This window comes from Panthera uncia (genome assembly GCF_023721935.1).
Source record: "Panthera uncia isolate 11264 chromosome A3 unlocalized genomic scaffold, Puncia_PCG_1.0 HiC_scaffold_11, whole genome shotgun sequence".
NCBI classification, from domain to species: Eukaryota; Metazoa; Chordata; class Mammalia; order Carnivora; family Felidae; genus Panthera; species Panthera uncia.
This window is the reverse complement of record NW_026057578.1, coordinates 58,951,572-58,969,746: the sequence shown is the minus strand read 5'-3', so window position 1 is coordinate 58,969,746 and position 18,175 is coordinate 58,951,572. Positions and strand designations below refer to the sequence as shown.

The following is an 18,175-nucleotide window of genomic DNA, read 5'->3' as shown; positions in this document are numbered from 1 at the left end:
ATCTGCAAAGCATATGAGGCCAACTTTCAATTGTTAGGCTTCTGGGATAAGCAGGCATTGATTCAAATAAACACAGAATAGAAAACTGTTATTAAAAATTACATTCTCTGATTCCTAGCTCCTTATTTTATCTTCAGAACTAATTGTTTAAGCCAGAGGAAGACAAATACATATAATTTCACTTACATGTAGAATCTAAAAAAACAAAACAAATGAACAAACAAAAAACTGAAACAGACTCATAAATACAGAGAACAAACTGGTGGCTGTTGGACAGGAGGGAGGTGTGGGTAAAATAGGTGAAGGGGATTAGGAGGTACAGACTTTCAGTTATAAAATAAATGAGTTGCGGGGATAAAAAGTCAGTAACACTGTTAATAGCTTTGTATGGTGACAGATGGTGACCACACTTATCATGATGAGCATTTCATAATGTTGAATCACTATGTTATATAGCTAAAACTAACATAATACTGTATGTCAACTATAATTCAATTAAAACAAAAAATAAAAAAAAAAGAATGAAACTATTGTCTATGTCTGAATATAACTCCCCCCCCCAAATTAACCATCAGAAAAGGGAGTCACTTGTGTTTGAATCTTTGCAATGTATGTTATATTGATAGGGCTCTCTCCATTACTTTGCCCTGAAAAAACAACAACAACAACAACAACAACAACAAAAAAAAACTGAGGAAAGATACAATAACCTGAAATAAACTCAAACACTGTTAATTTGGGATGCTCACAGAAGTCACTTGACAAAGGCAGTTTAAAAAAAAAAGGTAAATCCATTTAACAAAGACTTAGTCACTATTCCTGCAGTCATTACTTCTTAATTGCATGTGTTGGCTATCACTGCAAACAAGCCATTAAAGTCACTTCAAAAAGCAATTTCCTTAGTTGGTGGTCACAGTGTAGAAATTACAAACACAGGCCTCTAGAACAGATAATAAAGCCAAGGTTCTTAATGTTAAAGTAACGAGGTTCTTAGTGTTATGCAAATAGATCTGTGTAGGGGTAGAATTTCTGGTGATAGCTTTCTGGCACAAAAAATACCATGCATCTAACAACGCAGAAGTGAGAAGATGTGTTCTGGAAAACTCCCTCGGGCAAGTCAAAAGTGGCTCAGTTGATGATGACAAAGACACTGATGCTGAAGATAGATGTGACCAGTCTATATATAATTGTGTCTTGACATGTGAGTGAAGAAAGTCATGTTTATAAATTTCTATTATTTTTCATATTATGTGATTTTAAATGCTCACAGAAAACTAAATTACTACATTAAGTGTTGTCACGGACATAGGATTATTTCTTCATCATTATAAGTTTACATATTCAAGCTGACCAAAAAAGCTTTCTTTGGATATCCTCTTTGGGATAGGTGACCACCTTACTCCAGAGGTACACTGACCACCTTTCCTAGAAAGAACTCAAAGCACTTTTATATGCAAGTGTCATTATGTATCATAAATAAAACTATCAGAGCCAGCAGGCTCTGCCAGGCAAAGGCTCTAGAGCAAGAGTTCCTGGGGTTTGTGAACTTGGATGGAAAAAAGTTACATCTTCATTTTCATTAACTTCTCACTGAAACTGAACATTTCCAGAGTAGTGGTTTAGCAGGAGTATTATTAGCAATGCCTGTGATTGTGTCATCAGGAGAAATCACAGACATTTTTGTGTCATGTTCCAGTTGTTGCAGACAACTTGAAATATTGTTTATATTCATCGCTACTTAGAAATCATGGCAGTTACTAGATCTGCTAGAAAGATTTTCAGTGCATTAAGAAAGAAGCATGTATAGAACCATATCGCACATTTAAGACATTTTGGAACCACACGTCCCCCATTTGCATTTTCTCAGTATTTTGGGATACCACCCGCTAGGCACAGAGCACTGTGGACTAGGCCAGCTCGCGTCTGCATGCTCCCTCTTGCTCAGACCTTCAAGAGTCCTCGCCTTCCTTCCCAAGGTGACTCTGACACTGCAGTGGGCCGGTGCTCGTGTGCCCTCGCTCTCCAATTTCCTCTCCGAGTTTTAGTACTGCTCTACATCTTCTCCTAACCTTTCAGTTTACATTTTTATGTGTTGTGCTGAAACATTAATCTCCCCTTAAAAATTCCATGTACACAGTCAGGGAGAGTGAGGAGTGTCTTAGCAGAGGAAAAGTGGTTTCTGAGCTGTGGTATTTCTAAATGGAAAGAGCTTCTATGACTGATGATAAGCTACTCACTTCTAATAAATATCAGGGACCTTGCCTTGCTAGAAAGACATTTGTCATGGAGGGGATTTGGTGCACAGTGGGTCCATCTGGAACCCCTTTAGAGGAGTGACTGGGTGCCGTTTAACCTTGGAGACACAGATCCTGCCTAATGCCACAGTTTTAGTCTATATCCAAGAGACTCCATCCAAGTTTATATTTCTTTGTCCCTCTGTATAATAAGCTTACTGTTCTTACAGGTTTAGTGGCTATTAAAATCATGGTTTGAAAATTTAGTTACTGAGTCTTCAGAGGGAAAGTGTGTCTTTGAGAGTACAGAACTGAGTGTTAACTAGTAACCGGTCTTTTGTTACAGAGAAGTACTGACACTATACCTGGGGCTGTGACATGAGCACACATTCAGGCATAATTATTAGCCTTAGTTTAAATCAGGAGAATCAAGTCTGAAGACCCAGACCAGAGCAGTCATTAAACAATCGGACTCTCCTCCAATATGATACATGACTTTCAGACCCAGAGATCCTTCCGGCTCACTGTAACTCCAGTGGAACATGCATACCTGTTGATGTTCATGCTGCAGTGGTTCGCGGATAAAGTATTATTGGCAGAGGCAGTCAGTCGTGAAGAGCTCTCTTTCTCTCCCTGGGCCTTCTTGACCTCCCTGTAGTCATCTTCGTTGTCACACTGCATGGGAATAAGCAAAAACCAATCAGCTTTGGATTTCAAGGGATCATCATAGATCCCATCACAACCTTCCACACAGCGAGGGCTCCCGGGAGGCCAGCTTACTCGGCTTCTCTGGAAGAGTATCCCAAGCAGCAGTATGGTTGCAATGTTCTTGCCTCTGTTCTAGGTTCCCAGTCAGCTCCTCCACCAACAAGGATGAAATCTGTCAGTTTTACTGTTGACAGTTTATTGAGAGGAAGAGCGTGACACCATGGTCAACATTAGGGAGGGAACAATGTGAATGATGAAAATTGGCCTACCATCAACACATCTGAATCAGCTCTCCAAAAAAGACCTGTTCTTTTTTTTATTTTTATTTTTTAAATATTTTTTTTAATGTTTATTTATTTTTGAGAGAGAGACAGAGCATGAGTGGGGGAGGAGCAGAGAGAGGGAGACACAGAATCCGAAGCAGGCTCCAGGCTCTGAGCTGTCAGCACAGAGCCCGACGCGGGGCTCGAACCCACGAACTGTGAGATCATGACCTGAGCCGAAGGCGAATGCTTAACCGACTGAGTCACCCAGGTGCCCCAAAAAGACCTGTTCTGAATTGACACTGCACCTTCAGTGTCTCTCATTTTGGCATTTCTTGGTATCTGAATAAAGTATGACAACCGTGTCCTGGGCTTAATGCCATAATGGCTTTTATGAATTTCAAGCAAAGGTTGTTACCTCTTGGTGTCTTAATTCTAGTGAACAATTACTATCCATGACATCTTACAATCCTTAATGTACCCTTTTATAAAATAGTATTTTGATTGAATTCTTGTTTCCACAATCGTGTTTATACGTGTATTAGGGTGCAATGGCAAATGCACTCAACAAAGCTCCACTGCTGGTGAGAGAGTAGAAACACAGTTAACAATATATTTAGGGCTCTCAGCAGTGTTTTCCAGGAGACAAGCACTGGCTTCCAAGATAGAAAGACTTTGACCTCTTTCTAGCTGGGATTGTCACACAGCCTCTGTCACAGGATCCCAGATGCTCACACCGAAACTGTACCCAGGGAAGGCCCAAACCAAAGCTCTGAATCTCCATTTCTGCTCCAGGGTTCCAGCAGGGCTAGACTCTGCACCTTTGGGAGCTGGGTCTGTAGTGTCCCAGTACTGGGGTCTTAACACCCCAAATGCTTTTAGGGAAGATTGCTATGAAAATGTTCTTTCACTTCTCTGTATCTGTATTTAATGACGATTCATTAGATCTTATGAGGAGAGATGGGTGTCAGGCTTAGTGTAAATGAAATTTCATAAGTTAAGAATTTTTAAAAAGGCCATGAGTAATAAAATTACTTAAATATAGAATATTATAGAATTTGTATGTCTTTCTGCACATCTCTATGTATGCTTATACAGCTATATGTATTTTCAATATATGTTTATCAATATCTAGATGTGTACATTTCTTCTTTTTTTTTTTTTTTTTACGTTTATTTATTTTTGAGACAGAGAAACAAAGCATGAACGGGGGAGGGTCAGAGAGAGGGAGACACAGAATCTGAAACAGGCTCCAGGCTCTGAGCTGTCAGCACAGAGCCCGATGCGGGGCTCAAACTCACGGACCGCGAGATCGTGACCCGAGCCGAAGTCAGCCACTTAACCGACTGAGCCACCCAGGCGCCCCATCTAGATGTGTACGTTTCTTATATAACTATGTTTCCCTCTCTCTCTCTCTCTCTCTCTCCATCAGTCTATCCATTTACCCATCAATCCAACATGTAATGGGAGGGTGGGGTATCTAGAGGGAAACAGGAGGGAAGAGGGGTAGGGAAGTAGTGAGCTAACTCATATTATATGAATTATATGGCCTGAATTATCTGACGATTACATCACTGAATTATATGGTCTGAACCTTATACCACCTCTGCAAAGATATCACTACTTCACAAACGAAGAAAGTGGAAGTACCGAGAAGGTAAGGTCACCTGTTATTTTTACCCAGAAGGCTGGTGCCGACTACATCAAAAAGACAACAAAAGCAAAAATAAACAAGTAGGACTATATCAAACTGTGATAAAGCTTCTGCACAGCATAGAAAACCATCAATAAAACAAAAAGGCAACCTACAGAATGGGAGAAGATATTTGTAAATATATATCTGATAAGGAGTTAGTATCTAAAACATATAAAGAACTTATACAACTTGATTGCTAAAACGCAACCCAATTAAACAATGGGCAGGGAATCTGAACAGACATTTTTCCAAAGAAGCCATACAGATGGCCAACAAAGAAATGAAAAGATCCTCAATATCACTAATCATCAGGCAAATGCAAATCAAAACCACAGTAAGATCACTTCATACCTGTCAGAATCGCTAAAATAAAAAACTCAAGTGTTGGCAAGGATGTGGAGAAAAGGGAATCTTCCTGTACTGCAGGTGGGAATGCAAATTGGTACAGCCACTGTGGAAAACAGTATGGAGTTTCCTCAAAAAATTAAAACTAGAACTACCATATGATTCAGTAATTCCACCTTGCGGATTTATCTGAAGAAAAGGAAAAATACTAACTCAGAAAGATATTATTCAACCCCACGTTCACTGCAGTATTATTCACAACAGCCAAGACATGAAAACAACATAAATGTCTATCAATTGATGAATGGATAAAGAAGATGTGGGATGTGTGTGGGTGTGTGTGTATCTATATCTATATGTTAACTATATGTACAATGGAATATTATTTCGTCATAAAAAATGAAATCTTGCCATTTGTAACAATGTGGATGGAACTTGAGGGCATTTTACTAAGTGAGATAAGTCAGACAGAAAAAAAGATAAATACCATATGATCTCACTTAAATGTAGAATCTAAAAACAAACCCCCCCAAACTAAAAACAGCCTGAGTTTATATATAGAGAATAGATAGGTGGTTGCCTGAGGTGGAGGGTAAGAGGTGGGAAAATGGGAGAAGGAGGTCAAAATGTACAAATTTCCAGTTATAAAATGAATAAGTCAGGGAGATATAATCTACAGCACAGTCACTATAGTTAACAAGAACATTCTCATGAAAAAAAATTGTAGCTATGCATAGTGATGGATATTAACTGGACTTCTTGGGATAATCATTTTGCAATATATAGAAAAACTGCATTGTTGCATTATACACCTGAAACTAATATAATGTTCTGTCAATTATACCTCCAAAAATAAAACTGAAAAAAAAAAGCAAGAAAAGAGTAATGTGATAAAGTATCAAAGTAGAAAACATTTCCCTGGGTGTCAAAGTCTCTCTCTTGACCTATCATGGTGGTGTTTGTTTATGATTTCATCTTGTGTTCCTTGAGGCATGGGGATCTGAGGGGGTGCAGGCCGACTGAAGTGTCTGGGGCCGGTCCTACAACTGTATGCATGTGCATGGCCCAACAGTAGAGGTTTCCCCCTGTCTGCCAGTTATATAGGGATGGGGATGTCCAGTCAGGCATTTCCCCTTTCCACAGTCCAACGCCAAACCCAAGGTGAACCTACAACCACTAGGAGATTGTAGTTCCCCCCTGAGACCATTCAGGCCCTGGATTAGAGTTGGGTGAGATGCCTATCTTGACCCCGACTATCACTGCACCTGTGCCTTGGCCTCTGGGGACTTGGGGGTGCAGCACAGGTCCTGGAAGGAGATGGGGACTGGACATGCTTCACCATGTTGCCAGAAGTATTTCAGTATGGGAGTGATGATGAAAACTTTCCCTGTATGCAGTTTTGCTAACTTTGGAATGCAAAGGGGCCAAAGGGCTGGGCAGAAACCTGTCCTGGGGAAATAGGGAGGAGGTGGGGACCACATGTGAGTCACAGCTCCATGGGCCCCCAGTCATGCTCTACTGTCCCATTGCGCTTCACTTAACAACAAAAATTCAGAGATAAAATGAATTTCAAGATGGCAACTGCAAGAATTAAATTCCAAGTATAGAGCCCTTCTGGGCAGGGGCCCTGTGGGGAAACTACTACACAAACCTGAGACTAATTTTTTATTCGAAGACCCTGGAGCCAGACAGCCTGGGTTCATTCCTAGCTCTTCCCCTTATCACCTATGTGAACCTAGGGCAAGATGCTTTAGGCTTTCTGAGCTTCAGTTTCCTCATCTATAAAATGGGCATGACAAAAATATTTGGCTTATAAAGTTGCAAGGACTAAATAATTTAATATGTACAAAGTGCTTAGAATAGCATCTCTTGTGGGGACATATGTACATTAACTATTGTTAGTGATTTTGTGCTAAATTTGGAACCATCCATGATATTGCAATCTTTGGTTTGTTACTCATGTTGTTTTTCGCTGTGGCCCAAGTTACTTTTGAAGGTAACAGTAACAGGAGAAGATAAAACTCCTCAAAATTGGTTCTAATTTAATTTATGATTACGTTATTCCTGCCCTCAAAAGTCTGCAAACACTGCTGAATATCTGGGTCTGCTTCCAGATGTGTATCCAGCTCTCCCTGCACTCGAGCCACCTTTCTTACTCCATGCCTTCCTTGTTCGTCCTGTTTCCCTTTTTTGGTGCCACATCATCCTCTCTGATTACTCAGTGTCCCTCCTCTTCAGGGACCTGTTCCCAGGCCGTTTTCCCCCCAGAGTTCTCCTTGGTCAAGGCTACTGGGAGCAGCTGCTGCTGGTTCTGAAACTAACGTTCCTCTCACTGGGCACATCCACCCACAGCCTGGTGTCTGGCACTTCTGTTTCATGTTTCACCCCAGTCACAGCGTTAAATTCTATGAGGCTATTTGGCTTCGTAGTCCATGACTGACCAATGCCACTCTATCACTTCCAGCAAAGGGTGGGATTCACCATGTGTTCAGCTTTTCTACTGGCCCAGCATCAAGCTTGCCTCTGCACATGCTTGATAAAGATTTTCTGTATGCCCACTTCACCATGCAGTGGGACAGGGCTTAATTATAATGATAAAATGGGGATATCAATGGTGTTTCCCTCATCAAGTGGTTCTAAGGATGTAACTGAGTTAATCTCTGTCAAGTATGTAAGTGTGGCATATACAAAGTACTATAGGAATGTTTGTTGAGTAGGACACACATAAAACTGCTGCCTGTACATTGCAGGTCAGCAGCCCATGTGGGCTTTAACACCTCCCCACAACTCACAACACAAGGGAAAGCCCTCCCTGCCTGCCATGCCCTCAGCCCCAGGCCTACCTTGCGTTTCCTCTTGGATTTTGGCAAAGCCTTTTCGGCAGGAGTGTCAGATGGATGGCTGGGCTGCGCACTCTCAGCGTCCTTGGCTGCAGAAGCATTCAAGACCCCCGGCTCCTGGGGCAGGTGTTCTGGGATCCTGGACAGGAGGGTCAGGTCAATTTTGACCCAGAGAGACCTGACCTCATCACTGTCCTTCAAGGGGGAGAGAAGTTCATTCCGGCCGAAAGGGACCAGTGTGTAGAACTGCTCCTCCAGCTCCTTGGCAATGTCACTGGTGGTCCTGGCGTTGATGGAGCCTACGGGGGCCCGGGGGACCCCACCGCTGCTGATGCTGTTGGCAGCCTCCTTTAGTCTCTGCTCACTCCCCGAGGCGGCGGCTGCGGCGGCCACAGCCTGCGCTTTGGACAGAGGGTATTCCTCCTGCTCCGATTCCAGGTCTGAGTCCGAGGAGGAGGACGAAGATGACGACTCTGTCTCTATGAACTCCTTGGATTTGGGGACGATGCGGCTCAGCCCCCGCGTGCGGCGCTTCTCGCAGGTCACGGAGGAGCGCAGCTCCTTGCGGTGGCTCGTTCTGCTGTTGCCACAGGGCCTGGTTTTGGTGGGCTCCGGGGGGATCACCACGCTTGCCCCCAGCGCGTCGGCGGCTGCTGGCTCCTCGGGCCGGTGGCAGTTGGCACTGTCGCCGGCGGAGGTCCTCTCCGTGCGCCTGGTGGGCTTCTTGCCCGCAGACCTCCGCGCAGGCGCGGGTGCGCTCTCGGCGGGTGTGCCGGGTACAGCGGGCGGCTGGGCAGCTGTGGTCACGGCCACGGCCACGGCCGCAGGTGGAGACTTCTGCTTTACTCCTTTGCTCCCCGGGGCCTTGTTCGCTGTCCTTGGCCTCTGCTCCTCCTTGCAGGTGCTCTTGAGGTCCTTCTCTCTCAGGCTGGTTTGGCAACCGTCGGGAAGTTTCCCACAGTCCTGCACTTCGTCTTTGGCCGGGGTGTAGTATTGATTGCTCTCTGGCCCGTGGCTTTCATTTTGGATCAGGATAGGCGGCTTGTGGGGATTAACTTTGTTCAGCCATTTATCCAGCTGCCACTTGTTAGAGGACGCTGGTTCGGCCTAAAAGCAGAAAACCGGCAACAAACAGAACATCTTTTATTAGACTTACTTAAAACGGGCTTGGCTGTTTTTAATCTTCACTTACCCGATAGGTGTGTGCGCAGAAAAACAACGGGCTGTGAGCAGAAGGAAAACGGAAGCAGTTGGTGTGTGTAGTGAAGCTGTACCAGCAGCACACAGGATGGGGTGGTGGGGGCCCTTTTCTGTCCCACTGAATATGTCAGCGCAGTAGTATGAAGAGTATTTGGAAAAAATAAGGAGAGAGCCCCGTGCTTAATGAGAACCCATTTCCAGCACTTTTGAGTGTTACACAATGTATATTTCTTATAATTATACACACATACCTAGACTTGAGATTTCAAGGAAAGTTAACTGGGGAATAGTTTGGGGGCCCTGAGTATTAAAGCACTCATTTTTTGTTAAGACTAAAAAATTTAGAGGAAATTAAAAGAGGGGGCTAGGGGTGCCTGGATTGCTCAGTCGGTTAAGTGTCCGACTTCAGCTCAGGTAATGATCTCACGGTTTGTGGATTTGAGCCCACATCAGGCTCTGTGCTGACAGCTCAGAGCCTGGAGCCTGCTTCAGATTTTGTGCCTCCCTCCTTTTCTGCCCCTCCCCCATTCATGCTCTATTTCTCTCACTCTCAAAAATAAATAAACATTTAAAAAAATAAAAAAAAAAAGAGGGGGCTAAGTGGAACCTATAATCCCAAGCAATTAACATATGATTTACGTGGTGAAGGCAAGTAGGGCACGGTCATTTAACAGTAGAAGCTATAACTTTGGGGAGATGGCTTGTTTAGTGGTAGAGAGCTCCTGATTCAAAGGGAACTCTGTGTGCCCCATATGCTTTGGCAGCTGGACTTGGTTAGTCCATCTTCAGCTTGCTTCTGTCCCACTTTGCTGGAAGTGTTTCAGACACAGAAGTGACGGTGGAAACTTCTGCACACAGTTTTGCTAACTTAGAGCAAATCACAGACATTATAGATTTTAAACTTTGCCACATGGATTGGTTCCAGAGAGTCAATGAATGCCCTAAAACAGAATGTGAAATGCTGTGTGGATACATTTTTCTGAGAGAGGTCTACAGTTTTCATTCAAGTCTCTAGGTATCTATGGCTCATGAAAAGGTTATGGCTTATAAAAAAGGAATAAATGCTGTTGATTTCCTTTTTTTTATTATTATTTTTTAATATTTATTTAGTTTTTGAGACAGAGACAGAGCATGAACAGGGGAGGGTCAGAGAGAGAGGGAGACACAGAATCCAAAGCAGGCTTCAGGTTCTGAGCTGTCGGCACAGAGCCCGACGCGGGGCTCGAACTCACAGACCGTGAGATCATGACCTGAGCCGAAGTCGGATGCTCAACCGACTGAGCCACCCAGGTGCCCCAATGCTGTTGATTTCTAATAAAAGTCCAATATCCAGTATCTATGATTATTAATAGAAAATAGGTGTATTGGTAAGTGTAAAGCTTTAGCCAGAGTCTTTTCAATTTGTGAAAAGTGAAATGGGGAAAATATTTTCACTATTTAAGGTGATGTATTTTTCCTTCCCTGTGGCCTCCCATGCTCTGAATTTGTGGCATCCATTGTTTCAGGAGACCAGTTTCTAGCCCAGACTAAAAGAAGACATTGCTTAATTTTGCATTTCAAATTTGATTGGCTGAAGTCCAGAGCAAGTCAGGCTTCCTTGCAGGCGAAAAACTTTTTTTAAAAAATTTTAACATAATAATTTCTAAAAGCCTGCTTTTATGAGTCAAAATTTGTCTTTCAACAGAGAGGTCCAGATTGAGAGTGGAACTTGGGGCATAAGCACATGCTGCAAGGATCTGAGGGGAGTGGGGCAGGCAGTCTTGTCCCCGGCTGGGGCTGGGGGAGTCTGGGACATAGCTTAGGACATGGAATGCCTTCGATGGGCCAGAGGAGCCTGGGGCCAAGATGAGAGGACACAGAGTGTGGGCACCAGGCACTAGAGCTGTGGCAGGGACCATGCACATCCTGCTGGTTCCCCCAAAATAGATGAGACCAACTGCACTTTGGGGAACACTAACACAAGGTTTCCAGAGACTGGGAAGGACAAGTGATATTTCAGTAGGGACCAGCATGAGAATCTGGGGCCCCTCTCCCAGGGCAGTGAGGATGGAGAGGCTTCGCCCTGGGACACAGGTGTGGGAGGTGAAACCCTCATGGCCTCAATGAGGAGTCTGGCCTTTGACTTGACTTTTTGCTTTGTTGGTTTTCATGTACCAAAAGGACCAGGGCTCTACAGCAAGATGCAAAAGAACAAAAAGTTATCATTTTGCACCTCTGGGTTGTTCTGCATAAATTCTGACCTCACCTTATTTTGGCTTCTCCAGAGAAAGGGAACACAGGAACCCTAAGAGCACACCTCGTACATACTGTGGGAGATGCATGCAAGACAGAAAGCAGGACAGCAGGACACAGAACAGCTTTGTGGCCAATGGGAAGCCCTCGCCTTCCCTGGGTTTAGCGGAGTGTGGCTGAAAGCTCATGTGGTGGCAAACAATGTATGGCTTCTGACAGTGTCTCCTCCTTGCCCCATATTTCCCTCACTATGTGACCACTGGCAAGTCAGTGACTTGTGTGCCTCAGCTTCCCTAGTGTCATGGGACACGGTCAATACTAATGGATGCTGAAAGGGCCTCTGGCAGAAAGGGGACACATTTTGGGAGAAGGTAAAAACATTTATGGCTGAGCATGAACTCACACTGGTCCTGCCACCATGTTTAACACTACATCTACCTCGCCCTCACCCCCGCCATCCTGAGCCTTCCACAGCCCACGTGTCTTATGTCAGAGAACACAGACAACTGCCTATGGCCAAAAGCGCAGCTGCACATGGGGAGAGTTGCACTAAAATTTCCTGATGGGAGCATTAACAGTGAAGGGGAGAATTTCATAAATTTAGTATGGGCCCGTTGTCTGATGTGCTTTAGTGTCATTTTTTCCCTGCACTCCACAGCTGAAAACATCAGTCTAAAGTACCATTTTCAACACATCGCTAACTCATACCTCCTTTCTTAAGGATCTACAATGACCTCCTATTGCCTTTCAAAGGAAATCCAAATGCCTTGGGCTGGTTTTCAAGGGCATCTATTATCTCACAGTCATCTTTCACTGCTGAGCAACTACAATGTGCCTCCCACTTTACAGATATCATCTAATCTAATCCATACAAGTAAGAAATATTATCACCCCTAATTTGTAGATGAGGCTCAGAGAGGTTAAGAGACATGTCCAAGGCTGCAGAGCTACCAGGCATTACCAAGACTAAACCCGTATTTGCTTAAGTTTAAAGATTCTCAATAGCATACTATTTAAGCTTGTCAAATCACTATGTTGTGCACCTGAAACTAATGTAACATTGTGTGTCACCTACTCAAATAAAAACTTTTAGTGTTTATTTATTAGACCTAATCCGCTGCTTTGCCTGATCTCCCATTACTCACTGGCATAGCTTCATGAAAGGGGGACCTCATTCCTTTGAGAAATGTTGCTCTTCAACCTAAAATGACAGAATTAGGTCTAATTTTTCAAGAACACCACTCCAAGCAATACCTGTTGGCCTTTATTATCCTCAACCACATAGTCGTTTTTGTTGTTGTTGTTGTTGTTGTTTTTGTTTTGTCTTTTTTTTTAACTGCATAGTCTTGTGATGTTCATATTGATTTCACATGTATGCATCTTGGGTCTTCAACAAAGCCAAACACTTCTTTCAGAGGACCTGAACTCTGTTTTTTTTTTTGTATTGTTTGCAGTGTCTGTAACAGGTTAGGGAGGCCAATTGCTGTGCTTTGCTCCTAATAAGAACCACTTACGGGGCGCCTGGGTGGCGCAGTCGGTTAAGCGTCCGACTTCAGCCAGGTCACGATCTCGCGGTCCGTGAGTTCGAGCCCCGCGTCAGGCTCTGGGCTGATGGCTCGGAGCCTGGAGCCTGTTTCCGATTCTGTGTCTCCCTCTCTCTCTGCCCCTCCCCCGTTCATGCTCTGTCTCTCTCTGTCCCAAAAATAAAATAAAAAACGTTGAAAAAAAAAATTAAAAAAAAAAAAAAAGAACCACTTACAATGAGCTTTCACTCAAATTATATCCTTTATTCCTCAGAACAGGTTTACAGATTAGGCAGAACAGGAATACCTGTCATTTTTGGGATAAGGCAGTTGTGGCCAAGGAAGCTTCAATGGTGAAGAGCTAAGTGGCAGTGGAGGAGGAAAAACTCAGGGCTTAGGGCCCTCATCCACTGGCCTGCTGGTGACTATGGTTAACTTCCTGCGGGCCGACTTCCTCAGGGTTTTTGCCTGGTGGTGCCTGTGTGCTTGCTGGCTGCTTTGTATTTTCGGTCATGACTCTCCTTCCTGATTAATCTTCCTTCTGATTCATGCACAAGCTCTCCACTGTGGATTTTAGTTCCTGCTTCATCTACATCCTTCATAGCACCCGCTGCCATGGACCCCACAGATGCCTAATTGAGGAAATGCCTGTTTAATCAATGAGTGACTTGTGTCACATTTCTGTTGATTTTTAGGAACAAGCTAAGGCAGCATTTTCCAAAATGTGCATTCAGTTCATATATTCCATGAAGAAAAGTTTCCAGGGTCAGATAAGTTTGGGAAATGCCACAATGGAAAACAGTTTACATGAGCAATATTTAAGGGCTGGGTGTTGCCCTAAAGAGATGGGTTAAACCGACTTTATCCTGACACTCCATACAATCATGTGACCGGGGTTTCTTTTTCCCATGTGACACCTATTACTTGTGGAATACCGCTCTAGGGAGCTCATGTACTAGCTGAGGGGGAAGGTGCTTCCCCCTGGAAAGCTCACACATGAAAGGATGCACCATGCCAGGAAAGAAGATAAAACACAAGTGAAGGAAATTAGGCTGAGAACAACTAAGCAAATATCAGGCTACCGAAAGGGGATCTGTAGTATGGAAACACTGTTCACAGCGGCTCTTCCGTGCTAGCCGCAGATATGACATTACCTACGGTGATTCATGTAAAATAAGTGCCTTTCTACAACCACAGCCATGAAGAACAGTTCAGATGAAACTTAGCTGGGCCCAGTGGGTTTCCCGTGCTGGCACGTAGAAGGGGAGCGTGCAGGTGCCTTGGACCATCATGCATGCCTCCTTGTACTCCCACATCAGGATGGTACCAGCAGGTAAGTGATGGCCATGCTTTGTTCAAAGCAGCCGTATGAATTGTCTGTGCAGTGGAATGTGAGACGTGTGGATATACAGAGTCCAATTGTCTTGTGGGGTTCAGGAAAAGGAATCTTACCGCTCTCCTTAAGATGACGTGGGCCAGCCAAGTCACAGTAAAACAGAGATGCTGGGGAGGGTCAGCCATAGAATGCTACCTCCTATCTTTGTGATTTTCATTCTGCAGACTCATTTTATTTTTAAAGGGTGTGTGTCTGTATTCATCTCAGGGAAAATGTTAAATCTTACTTTTACTCCAACTGATACATTCCTTTCCAGCAGACAGCAGTAACAGGCATCGTGGCTAATACATAGCTTGTCACTTCTGCATTCCCTCTGCACAGAGAAGCAGGGAGTTGAAACTCTGTGGCTTTAGGCAACTTAAACTTTTAGGCCTGCTGTAGTAGACTTGCGTTCCCTTCCTTGGTGAGGGGCCCTGGATAGCTGCTGGAAGCTTCCTCCACGAGAGCTTCCTTTCATCACCAAGAAGTTCAAGTCTTTGTAATTATCTAGTGACATTTAAAAAGAATTTCCTCCAAGCACTTTATAACTGTACCTCTCTTAGATGAGGTTTAGCCTCATCCAGAAGCTCCAGGATTCACATTTCAGCATGAAAATAAGACCCAACATTCATGAATTTAACCTTCAAAGTCACAAAGAGACTGGAGGAAGGGTTGTTCACGGACACTAACACTTTTTATGCATCTCCACTGCCCTTTGCCATGTCCCTGGTACCCAGTTATTTCTTATAACTAAATATTCTGGAATTTCTCAACAAATTATAGCATTAGGATGGCTTCTCAACTCCTTATTTTGTTTCACTCCTGTACTTTTTTGTTTCAAGTTATTCCCATTAGAATGCCAGTTCCCTGAAGACAGGGACCTCTCCTGTCAGATAACTGCTGTATTCCAGAGCTAAGCCCCTTGGCAGATGCTCAGTAAATATTTGTGGAATGAACAAAATGAGTGAGTGAATGAATGAAATTATGAAGAAGGAATAACAATTTAGATTCTGGAAAGTCAGGGTTATATCAACCTGTGGCGTTTATAGGTTGATGTTGCTAAGGGCCTTCCTGTTATATTGGGAGACAGAGACAGAAATAGAGAGAGATGGGGGAGGAGGTAAGCATCATGGAAAGGAGAGAAAAAGGCAGGAGAGATGGAGAGATGGTTTATTTTGGGATGAATGGAGAGATCTCAGTGAAGAGCAGAAAGGTACTATAGGAAATGAGCACTTAGGGGAAATTCTCAACGCTTCTGCAAAAAGCCTTAGCCTCCTGAGAGGAGGAGACTGGAAGGGGAAAAACCTGAGGGAATTTAGGAGCCAGTCTATGAACTCCAGATAAAAACACAGTTGCTTTTGGGTGTGATGATGTCGTGAGTCACAGGTACAAAGCTGGCAGCGTAGATCCTGCAGGCCCTTAGCAGTGCTCCCCTTTCACTGCCAGGGTTTGCAAAAGTGACTTCGGTTTTATTTCAGAGCCTATTTAGAAATTTGGTCCCCAAAGTGGTACAGAGGGCTGTAGGCAAAAAAACTTAAATCCTATGATCCATGGTAATGCCAAATGTTTACACACCCAAGGAGAAACTGTATTTTATTCTTTCTTTAGCAATCAAAGTCTACCCTTACAGTTCCAGGGACTTGAGAAGTTTCCTTCAACCCTCTCTCGAGAATCTCCATGCACTGAATTACTCTTTAATTTCCCCCTTTCCCCTTTAAAGTAGGAATAGCAATGGTTTTTATTGGTACCTTATAATGCTTTTATATGAGGCACCTAAATTTTCCACATAGATACTCATCATAGCTATAAAAGGTTTCATTATTATTTGTAGGTTGATGCTAATTTTTCTTTTTATATTTTCACAAAGAAAATGCAGTTAAGAAGGTTTTATTAATATTTATAGTCCTTGTTCCTCTAATCCGTGACAAACTGCAAAAAGATAGGATTCTAAGCATGTCTAATCCATAACACTCCTTTGCCCCTGTTTTATGGGTGGTCACTCTTCCCAGGTGGTGAACTGCCCTGCCTAGTTATTGCCTCCTAGTTATTAGGGAGACCTGATCTAGAGGTTATTTCCAGGCGGTGATGTGTACAGCATACCGAAAGTTGAGATAGAGATTTTTGGACAATGAAAGACGAAGTGTCTGTACTTCAAAGGGAGCTCTGTAATTAGGAGAACTGTGAGGAGGGGACAGAGTGGGGAAGATGATGAACCCAAACAAACCCTGACAGGCTGCCAAGCGGTGGTAGCCTCCAGGCCAGTCCCGCTTTCTGAGGAAGAGGGGTGGGGTGGGGGAGGGCGGGAGGTGTGAGAACCAGACTCCAGGGGATTTATTGTGCTCACTGAGAGAGGCGCGGAGGGCGGGAGGGGCTCAGGCTCTTACCTCGGGGCTGGAGTAGTGGGGAGGCTTGCTGCCCTCACTCTCGCTGGAACTGCTCTCCGTCTCCGAGTCAGATCCCGAGCTGCTCTCTGAGTCACTGGAGGAGCTGCTGCTGCCGCTGCTGCTGCCGCTGCTGCTGCCCTTGCTGGAAGGCACAGAGGCTCTGCAGTTGGCCTGCTGGACCACGGCGCTGCCAGCCCACGAGGCCCCCGGGAAGGAGAGGGAAGGAAAACCAAGTGAGCAAACACGAAACACCACCGAGCAAGCTGTCATTCGACCAAAGGAGAGAAGAAGCACACAGGCTGCACGTCTGTCAACCATCACCTGGAACATGAAGGGCCATCATCGGGTCAATGGCTTCCTAATGGTTAAAAAAAATATATATATATGTATATAAAAATATAATTGGGAATGAAAGCTGGTGCCCCGTGATAGCCTGGCATTAGTTATTTGGTGGCCATTTTAGAAAGGAGGGTGCTGTCATTTCAGAATGACTGTTTCTGGGAATGGCTTTGCAAATGCACCCTCTAGAATCCAATTGTCTACAAAAATGCAAGGAAATCCAAAATGCTTGAAATATTTTGTGAAGATTGAAAATGTCTGTTTGCTTTATTTTAGGAAGTGGGCTATGAGGAAGGGCACAGCATTCTTCTCTGTGCTTTCATGGCCTGCTGGAAGGTTCTGGAGACTGTGGGATCATCAAAGTTACAGTCCTGTTTCCTACCTCTTCCTGCCCATGGAGTTGACTGCTGGAGTCTTTGTAGGAGCTGGCTTACTTTATAAACAGTAACTTTCCTTTGAACTCTTTGTTAAAGAACTAAAGATCCATCCCTTACACATTTTTATATATTCCAGATTTTAAAATGTAACCCCAGTGCAGTGGCTTATAGCAATAGTATTTCAAATTTATGCTCAATATTCATATCCATTCTGAAATTTGCCAGAAGTCATTATATACTCAAAGACAACAGGAAAAATTGACACTTTCTAATGGTAATTAACCACAAAAATTCAAAGAGCACATATGCACCCAAGGAGTGCTCGAGCCAAAAAGAAAGTTTCAGTACTCACATCATATTCAACATCTTCAAAGTCCTTTATTAACTGTATTGCAACATGCCTGAATCTATTCTTTTGAGGTCAAATTCTGAACCCAGGAAATGCAGTGATCACTTTTGAATGTTGAGTCAGCAAATATCTGCTGGCCACTTCCAACTGTGACTATACTGCTTCATCAGGACTGGACATTAGTGAAGGCCAGGGGTGGGGGAACTTGTCAGCGTTTATGGCCTTAAGTGCAAAGCAGCCTGGACAAGGTGAAGGACCCTTTCACCCACCCCTTAAATCCTGGACTAGTGTTTTGCCCAAAGACAGATTC

The 18,175-nt window shown here is 43.8% G+C and overlaps 1 protein-coding gene across 6 annotated transcripts in view; it reads right to left on the bottom strand.

Annotated features, from left to right (window-relative positions):
* The window catches only part of AFF3 (ALF transcription elongation factor 3), a 565,834-nt gene that overhangs the window by 32,519 nt on the left and 515,140 nt on the right, over window positions 1-18,175 (bottom strand). For all 6 annotated transcript variants that reach the window (XM_049650171.1, XM_049650172.1, XM_049650173.1 and 3 more), the window contains 3 exons: window positions 16,801-16,987; window positions 8,090-9,193; window positions 2,785-2,909 (listed from right to left, as the gene is read on the bottom strand). In XM_049650171.1, coding sequence (XP_049506128.1) covers window positions 2,785-2,909; window positions 8,090-9,193; window positions 16,801-16,987 — 1,416 coding nt within the window. The remainder of the gene's footprint in view (window positions 1-2,784; window positions 2,910-8,089; window positions 9,194-16,800; window positions 16,988-18,175) is intronic.